Here is a 10,000-nt window from a genome sequence, read left to right as displayed (position 1 = left end):
AGCCCTGCACGAAGCACTGTGGAAAGGCCTTGCAGATGCTAGATCAACCTCAGACCAGTTTAATGTCCATGCTCCAGGTATTGTGTTGTAACGGTGAGTCTGCAAGTTGATTGACATCAGCACGAGGATGGACGGGAGACTTATTGCTGGCCTGTTTATATATTTTCACCTAAGGCTTGATCTTGCTCTTTTAGGTATATTTGACCTGCACTGCAGGGAGTATGATGTCACACTTGTTCAAGAAAAAGAAAAACTTTTCTTGGTTATGCAATTTGTTTGTTTTTTTTAAAGATTGGCCCAGCAGGAAATCAGAAAACAAATGTGTAGCCCTTCGATTGATCTCAAGCAATTTGAACACAAAATTATTTCAAATATTGCTTACTTACTATTAACAGGCCACGTTTATTCTCAAACAAGTGAGCTTAAAGCAGTTGTAGTGTGGGATGTGAAAACGATTCATTTAAGTGCACAAGAAATAAAGTTGCTATCAGACAATATGCAAGGCTTCATGAGGAGGGCAAGGCAATTTACGTACGAGTAAAGGCTATTTGGCCGTCACGTCTGTGCCAAATCCATGTCCAAGCATTTCCATCTAATCCAGGTAGTGCCAATTGTACATTCAACCTCAAGGAGATGATTTGGTCTGCATACAATGGCCTCCCTTTTGAAATGTACAATGAGATATTTAAAATAGTCCGCACAACCCAAAGTGCGGAAGGTACATCAAGCTTTATGACACCTTTCAAAGAGAAACCTTCTCCCTGATGCAGCAGCCCCTGCTGGCACTGCACGAGGCCAACAGTTCAAGTCCAACCCCTAATATTGAGCAAATCATGAATGCATTGCTTGATGGAAAGCATTCGACGAACTCTTGACAAGCTCTAACTTTCAAATATATTTGTAATGAATGTGAAACACATTTTGATCAAGACTTCCATTAAAAAGGTAATAATATTGTTTCTTACAGCCTGCCACTTCCTGCTTTTTTTCTGTTTTCTTTCCTTCTGGAATTGTTTTTATTCAATCATCATCGTACATCATCATGTGACGAGTTATGGATCAGGTCTTCTTTCAAGTGTGAATTGGCATTTGACCATATTGTTTTCAGAAAATGTTCACGTTCTTCACTAAATTTCGTTTCCCAGATTAAAGACCAAACCTTCAGCCAGAAATGTGGTCTAAACCACTTTAGGTCACTTACTAGGAGAACCTAGAAAGGTTTCGTGTTATCTGATGCACCTGAAGTAACCCACGAGGATAACCTGACTCTGCAATTTGACCAGACGGCTTCAGCTCATGTGTCCTAAAAACCTGCTCTGCTGCTCTTGCACATCTTCTGTCTACCCTTTTCACCCTGTCATTTGCACTACGTCATCTTCCACCTGCTTGGAAATCTGCCAACATCACAGCATTGCATAAAAAGGTGCAAAAACGGATTCCCCTTAACTACAGACCTATCAGCTAACTTCCAATCATCAGCAAGGACATGGAATCTATCATCGCAGTTGATATGAAATACTTCCTTTTCTCCAACACGCTCATCTCAAATCACCAATGTGGTTTTAGAGCAGGTCACTCTACCTTGGACATGCTACTTCTACTCACCCAACAATGGATGGAGCCCCTCAGTGCAAGACACGAGATCAGTGCCGTCTCTCTGGACATATCTCGTGCTTTTGATACAGTCTGGCATCCTGCCTTACTCTCCAAACTCTCTGCCGATTGCATTCAAGGCCAACTTCAAACATGGCTTTCTGACTCTACTCTCAAAGCCAAAGTGTTCTGAGCCCAGTCCTATTCCTGATCTTCATCGATGATCTCTTTGACTCCCTTGAAAATCCTCTTTATCAATTAGACCTACCCTCTGCCATGACATTCCTCATCCTTCAGATAGGAAGGCTGTGGCCTCTTTCCCCTCTTAAACTCTTGAAAAAAATTAACAAGCTGGTCAAACACTAATATGTCTTTCAATCCTGACAAATGTTACACTCTCACTCTCTCTCTCTCTCCAAAAGGATGGTCTGGCAAAACCTTAATATTTACTTTCTTAATAATCCTCTTGAGGAGGTTCAGTCCTTCAAACTCCTGGGTCTCACCATCAGTCGTGATATTTCTTGGGCAAACCACATTTCAAAGTTGGCCTCCAAAGCCAGCCGCCAACTGGACATCCTCCGTCGTGCAAGGTCCTTCCTTGGCACACCTGAACTCCTATCTACGAACAAGGCCTTCATCCGCAGCTTGATGGAGTACTGTTCTTCTCTCTGGGCTGGCTCCCATGCCTCACATGTTGCTCAGCTTGATGCCATGGAAACCAAGGCCTTCAAGATTATTGGAATATCATGCAATGAAGCTGAGTCTATGGGTCTATCACTTTGCCATCCAAGACAAGTCGGTAGTCTCTGTCTTCTACCACCTCCTTTCTGGTCTTGCACCCTCTGCACTTTTCGTCTGCCTCTAACTTGGCCCTCAACTTTGCTGATGGTGGTCCCCCCCCCTCCTTCTCGACTGCTTATGTCTTGTTGCATCCTGATCCGTTCAGTATACTAGTAATAGATCTTCCACGAGCTTCAACTACAGGGTGTATACAAAAAAAGGGTTGGTGTTGTCTGATTCAACCTTCGCTAACTTGGAAAGGGTTGGTGTTGTCTCAATCAACCATAGATTGGCTGAGATAACCTGAAAAAGGTTGACGAATAGATTTTGATTAATTAATCAAGCAATTAATCCTTTTAGCACTAGTCTCGATTTTCGAAGTTTTGCATTTCCCCTTGGCAATTACATATTTATCTTTCCAGGTGATACAGGGCATGCTGAGGTTGTCAGAGTTGTCTACGACCCCAAAGTCATTGATTATCAAGCTCTTCTGAAAATCTTCTGGGAGAACCATAACCCGACCCAAGGTAATTTTGCATCGATGAAATTATTTCAAACTGCATACATTTGTGATATTCGTTTTGTGATTGGGATCGAAAACCTTTCTCGTTGGATATTGGGTTCACTCATGATGCAGATTTAATTGCAAATATTCCGAGCACAGTTTGTATCAGGGCTGGATTTGTTCGCTGGACAGTCGACGGTGTGTTTGTTTTGTTCCCTGTCCCCTTGCGATCGGTTTTGTCAGGACTTATGAACGTGAGCATTTTATCCGCATTTTTTTTATCATAAAAGAACAAATGATGGTTCTAATGCTTGAGTGCTTTCTCCGTTTTGGGAATGGCATCGATGCAGAATTTGATGCCTAATTTGGACCTGCTTCGATTCAACAGCATTTCGGTTTATTCTGCTAAAAAAAAATTTTTTTATCATGACTTGTGATTTTACGGTTTGTGAGCTTCACCACTACACAACTCAATATTCAAAAAAACTTTGTGACTTATTTTGTAAAGCACGAAGCAAATTTACCAGCCGTAGTTACTCTGTATCTATTAATAATTATTATTAATTTTATTAATATTTATTAATTATTTTATTAATATTATTAATATTAATATTATTAATATTAATTAATTATAATTAAATTAACCTGCACAGGTTTGGGACATTTAAGGGGGATTCATCAAATCCGCAGATTGTAATCTATTGATGATTCTATGGCTTACCCCCTGGTTTGCAGCATTTCTGGGAGTGTGGCTGTGCCGCTGATGCATTGCCGCAGTGTGGCTTGCTGGTTAGGGCAGGAATTTGTAATCTGTTTGGGGTGCCGGCGATAGTTTGTGCTCTTCACGAAGAACACCGTGGGATATTTAAAGTTCACCAACGAATGCTCGCAATAAGGGACGCCCAGTTTAATGTCAATCCGAGGGATGGGGAACACACATTGATGAATCGCCCTGCCTGTGAAACACTGGCTTGACAGTTTAAAGCTGGGTCGAGATTCAAACCCAGGCTAGACATCTATGAGTTGATTGTGCGTACCTCTAGTCTAGGCCATCCTGCCAGCCTATATATATTAAGTAACATTTATTTTTTACTCTAACGTGTCAATCAATCGCCAAGTCTCCTAAGAAAATTATCTTCTCGAATGATATATCAATGGGGACAAACTTGGCACGTTCAATTGATATGGGATCAAATTTGAGGTAGGTGGTGGTCAAAGGTGAGGCAGCATTATTGCTTGATTTGCACAATTAGTGTTTTTTGTTTTTGTATTCAAAGTCTCGGCTCATGGAACAGCGAGAACACAGGACATAATACGATAGAACCGAAATAATATTGTAGAAAATGGGAACACAGCCGAATAACAGTGTAGACCGATGGAGGGTCACAATAGAGAGACCTTGGAAGAAGAATGGGTGAGGGAAAGAATGAGAGCAAGTGGAGGACACAGGAGATGCATAAGGAGGCTTCAAGCTCACACACAGCAATAAAGGGGCTGAAAGAACAGGAAAGGAAAAGTGGAGATGAAACCCCAATAATTAAATAAACAAACAAACAAACGGTAAAGTGGATGGAGGGAGACGAGAGGGGAAACAGTAATCTGGAAAGGAATGGGTGGGCTTGAGCAGAGTTAATGAGGGGAGCAGGGATCATGAGTATCTGAGATGGTGGTGAACAGCTATCTTGAAGATCTGGAAGGAAGAATGGGATTGAAGAGGATGTTGAAGTTAGTTCCACAGGTGGGGGGAAAAAAACAAACAAATGGGTAGAGATGAGCAGTGATCCTGGATTTTGGGAGTTTCACCAGAAGCGGGTTGATAGTGGACCGTGTGCGCCCTGCAAAAACCTTGGGGATAGGAGTGGATGGGGGGGGGGACAAAGCACAGAAGGAGCAGTGGATGCAAGACCATATTACGTTAATGTAATTTGTGATTGGATGAGAAAGTGTCAAGTGTGACTTCTTTGATGTAAGATTAAAAAGACTTACCCGCATCCAAATCCGATTTGCAAACTCAACCGTTATCACAACCGTTATTTAATGATATTGACAAAAAGTAAAATTTTGTAATAAAGTTGTATTTTTTTTCCCTTCTAATCTTTTGAAAAATATAAACAGGGCAGGTGGGGGTGGGGGAGGTGGTGGTAGTTGTAATACATCTTGGTTATTTGACTGTTCTCTCATACCAAACGTAAGGTCAGGAAAAATACTGACGACATTGGTGAAAATGTCCCTGAAGGAGAAAATTTATTGAAGGGAAGGAAATTGGTTAGTGTGGATAAGAAGAATGATGGTGCTGATGAAGTGGGAAAGTGTAGAGGCCGATTAGATTCGATAATTGAATTGAAGTGAGAGGAAGAATATGAGAAACGAGTGATGGAGGGGCGAAAGCCACATTTCTTCAAAATGGTGGCATTGTTGCATGATATGCTACATCGTTTGGGTTTAAACCTCAGTCAGACTCACTTTGTTGCTGAAATGTGGATGCGTGTGTGCCAGCGACTCCAAGCCAATGGGCCGTGACCCCGATACGTAGCAGCGGATTGTTCATCATCTGCGCTGTCAGTGGGCCGGCGCCTCACGTGACTGGACCAATGATGGCCGCTGCATACCAACAAGCAGTTCCGAATGGGACTTGATGATTTTGTGTTTAAAAACGTGCATGTGGCTTCGTTGGGATCCGCTGGAATAACGTAGATAATCCAGAAAGGGATAATTATGTTAACTTTATGCGACCGACTGTGTTGTCAGTGAAATGTATTTTCAGAATGACCTTTGTGAGGATGTTGTCTTGACACTTGCAAATTGTATGAGAGGTCACTTTCTTGAATACAGAGTCGAGGCTCGTGGAAGAGTTAGAATACTGTGAACAGATCTGGACGCAACAGAACAAAAGGAACAGTAGAGAGAGAGGGAGAGAGCGACACACCAATAGCAGGATTGAAGGACGAAATAGAAAAAGACTTGGACAAATAATGGGTGTCATGTGTCGGGAGGAATGAGGGATAGGGGAGGATGCACGAGGTGGATAAGATGGAAACAGAAGCAAACTCTTTGGAAAGAAAAACTGGAAATTTGGAAACACAAGAAACCGTGTTTAACAGGGGGGAGGGGGTAGAAAAGACCATGGTTTTGGATGAGGGATTATCTGAGATTGTGGTGAACAGCGGTCTTGAAGACTTGGAAGGAAGAATTAAATTCAAGAGTATGGGGAAGTTAGTTCCACAGGCAGGAAGAAGAGGAACAAATGAGTGGAGTTGAGCAGTGATCCTGGATTTTATTTTAGATCAAAGTTGAAAGTGATGTGAAATATCAAAGTGGGGTTGGCTGGTGATCTCGGTTGGCTGGTTATCTCGGTTGGCTGGTGATCTCGGTTGGCTGGTTATCTCGGTTGGCTGGTGATCTCGGTTGACTGGTGATCTCGGTTGGCTGGTGATCTCGGTTGGCTGGTTGGCGAGGTCGTCAAGACTCAGTTGTGAACCATGTACATGTATGTGCTATTCCCTCATCATGGAGATGATCTGAAGCCTTTTGAAATCAGCCTTCAAGTATGTTGTGGACTTTATATCTATATAGAGGCATTCTGAAAATGAACAATGATGGCAAAACAATGATGCGACTCTTTGTTTTAGATGAAAGCTAATCTTACTTGCAGGTTGCGTATGAGACACTACCAATCTCTCTCTCTCTCTCTCTCTCTCTCTCTCTCTCTCTCTCTCTCTCTCTCTCTCTCTCTCTCTCTCTCTCTCTCTCTCTCTCTCTCTCTCTCTCTCTCTCTCTCTCTCTCTCTCTCTCTCTCTCTCTCTCTCTCTCTCTCTCTCTCTCTCTCTCTCTCTCTCTCTCTCTCTCTCTCTCTCTCTCTCTCTCTCTCTCTCTCTCTCTCTCTCTCTCTCTCTCTCTCTCTCTCTCTCTCTCTCTCTCTCTCTCTCTCTCTCTCTCTCTCTCTCTCTCTCTCTCTCTCTCTCTCTCTCTCTCTCTCTCTCTCTCTCTCTCTCTCTCTCTCTCTCTCTCTCTCTCTCTCTCTCTCTCTCTCTCTCTCTCTCTCTCTCTCTCTCTCTCTCTCTCTCTCTCTCTCTCTCTCTCTCTCTCTCTCTCTCTCTCTCTCTCTCTCTCTCTCTCTCTCTCTCTCTCTCTCTCTCTCTCTCTCTCTCTCTCTCTCTCTCTCTCTCTCTCTCTCTCTCTCTCTCTCTCTCTCTCTCTCTCTCTCTCTCTCTCTCTCTCTCTCTCTCTCTCTCTCTCTCTCTCTCTCTCTCTCTCTCTCTCTCTCTCTCTCTCTCTCTCTCTCTCTCTCTCTCTCTCTCTCTCTCTCTCTCTCTCTCTCTCTCTCTCTCTCTCTCTCTCTCTCTCTCTCTCTCTCTCTCTCTCTCTCTCTCTCTCTCTCTCTCTCTCTCTCTCTCTCTCTCTCTCTCTCTCTCTCTCTCTCTCTCTCTCTCTCTCTCTCTCTCTCTCTCTCTCTCTCTCTCTCTCTCTCTCTCTCTCTCTCTCTCTCTCTCTCTCTCTCTCTCTCTCTCTCTCTCTCTCTCTCTCTCTCTCTCTCTCTCTCTCTCTCTCTCTCTCTCTCTCTCTCTCTCTCTCTCTCTCTCTCTCTCTCTCTCTCTCTCTCATGCACCAGATTCTTCACAGAGCATTGGTGCCGCTGAAACAGCCTGCTGAGTAAGGGCTGTGCTCGGTACTTTGCCATTGCCTTCCCAGCAGTGGTTGGGGCAGGAATTTGAAATTTGGCCAAGGTGCTTCTTCATAGCTCACCTACTCTTTGCAAAGGACATTGTGGGGTCTTTAATGTCCCCAACCTAATGTCGTCAGACGGGAAACCCAGTTGAACATCCATCCGAGGGACGGTACACATATTTATAAATCACCCTGCCTGTGAAACACTGGGATCACAGTTTATAGCTGAATCGAGATTCTAACCCAGGCTACACAGCTTAGATAGAAGCAAGTGTGCGTACCTCGAGGTCATCCTGCCAGCCCTCCACTTCCAATAATTTTGTCATAATCGCAGGCCGAAATGGGCGCTTGTGATGGGATTGTATCTGTTTGTTACTTTGTAATGATAACGCACGCTGCAGTGTGGTGGAGCATAATGGCCAAGAGGGATGAAAAATAAATAAGAATTCACCTCGAAGCTTCCAGAGGCCTCACAAAAGGATATGTCAAGCTGCTCTGCTGAACTCATACATACGGCAAAGAAAAGCGCACAATATATAAAGGGGGCTTCGTTTGATGGCTAAAATTCCACCCTGTCCTTTGTTATCTCTGGTCTGAAGCCATTTGCCACTACAACGGCACAGTGTCAAACCACTGCCTTCCCATCTGGATGCTTCCCCGTAAGCAGATTGACTCACCCTCCCCACTCCACGCCACCAACCTTCCATCCGACAACAACCACCATCCCTCATTTCCCCTCAGCATAATCCTCCACTTTCTCCCTGTCTTGCCTGCAACCTTTGTGTGTTGCCTCTGTCTGGTCGAACAAAAGCCTCCCCGTGTTTCAGCGCACCGGGGCGATGCCTTGCGCTTGTTCCCGCGAAGTGTTGTAGACGTGTCGATTAGTTGCCATCCCCCCAGAAGAGGGTTTACTGGACGTATTGCGTGGGATGCATGCACTTGTTGCACCTGTTTTTTTTTGTTGTTGTTGTTTTCTTAATTCTTCCAACAGCAAGATTGCGGCAGCTTTAGTGCTGACGTTGTCATGGTGTGCGATTGAATGAAGGGAGGCACGGCGATAACGAATGCAGATGTATATTTCTGGAAGAGCTGTGTTAGGCTCTGTCTGCTGTACATTTGGCATGGCTCATTTGGAGGGAAAGCTTGTGCATACTTGCTCTGTGTAGCAAATTTTTTGCACCCCCCCCTACCCTTTTTATGCTTTTACTTTTTGTTTCTTAATAACGTTGTGTAAACAAGCTTTATTATTATAATTATTATTATTATTATCAGTTTTCCTTTCACTGAGTTCCTTCCATTGCATCTTCCCCATGCATTGCTTTCCTTGTCAACTCTTCCATGATTTTGTTTTTAATTAAAAAAAAACTTGACATTTCTATATTTTTCTTTCTCCATGTTTCTTTTCCGTTATCATTGGGCAGATGCTGTCTGAGAAGCACCCAGGGCGTCGTTTTGCAGGACAAAGCGTGGGACTCATGTCCTGAATGCATTACCTCTGACAAAGGCTTCTCAGCATTATATTGGCTGTATAACCAGTCATTTGCTCACTGATATTTTTCTCGCCATGTTCCGACATGAAGGGCTTAGTAGGTTTTCTATACTGACTTGATATCTGCCTTTGTCCAAGAATAGGAACGTCGGTTGATTACGACTGATTGTTCCTCCACCACATCCTTTTAACAAGACATAAATGACATGGTCGAATGGTGTACACCGAAACAGTGGTTCGGGAAAGGTGGTGGAGGCTGCATCGAATCAAGGCACTTACCAGCCAAGGCCCTCTTTTAGATTTTGACATTAATACATTTCCGAGCCATTTCAGATGGTGGTGGAGTTGACACCAAAATATCCCCCTTCATCCCCTCCCCATGCCCTCCTTTGCTCCAAATTACCACTTGCTTTTCTCCAAAATATTATACTTCCTGCACGTACTGAAGAACATTTGCTGCCCTCTGCAGTCTGGATGTGGTTATGGCTCAACAAAGGCGGAGTTGAACTGGTGATGCATAATTTGGGTTTCTTCATGTATGAGATGCATGTCTTGGTAGTAACTGGATTTTTTATTTTTTTTGCACCATGTGATCTCAAAAAGCTACCACCACCTTCCGCTCGGACCATGGTTTCCGTTTGACTTTGCTTTCCGTAAGGTGGAGATGTGTTCCTATTCTCCGAGGTGAAATTCTATTTTGTCTGTAGCTATGCGATTATGGCTGTGCCATTGATCATCTGTGCTTCTCAACCTTCATGTTTGAGTCACGCAAGGTGTGCTAACTCTTGCCTCTTCTACTGTATCCTGGCAGGCATGCGGCAGTGGGCAGATGTCGGCTCACAGTACCGCTCGGTACTCTACACCTATTCCCAAGAGCAGCTTGCTCATGCTCGAAGCTCACTTGCTGCTTATCAAGAGGTAGGACGCGTAACATGCACTGCTTTCAAAGGGACCACACTGGGGGGGGG

At 43.8% G+C, this 10,000-nt stretch overlaps 1 protein-coding gene across 6 annotated transcripts in view; it reads left to right on the top strand.

Annotated features, from left to right (window-relative positions):
• The window catches only part of MSRA (methionine sulfoxide reductase A), a 389,740-nt gene that overhangs the window by 283,617 nt on the left and 96,123 nt on the right, over nt 1-10,000 (top strand). For 5 of the 6 annotated variants that reach the window (XM_085896784.1, XM_085896754.1, XM_085896798.1 and 2 more), the window contains 2 exons: nt 2,796-2,900; nt 9,844-9,950. In XM_085896784.1, the coding sequence (XP_085752910.1) occupies nt 2,796-2,900; nt 9,844-9,950 (212 nt within the window). The remainder of the gene's footprint in view (nt 1-2,795; nt 2,901-9,843; nt 9,951-10,000) is intronic. The other variant, XM_085896764.1, reaches the window with a different exon arrangement.

This window comes from Eptatretus burgeri, chromosome 1 (genome assembly GCF_056783735.1).
Source record: "Eptatretus burgeri isolate ZD-2024b chromosome 1, Ebu_testis_v1, whole genome shotgun sequence".
NCBI lineage: Eukaryota > Metazoa > Chordata > Myxini > Myxiniformes > Myxinidae > Eptatretus > Eptatretus burgeri.
Note: the sequence above shows the minus strand (reverse complement) of the source record. Positions and strands in the feature narration are given on the sequence as shown.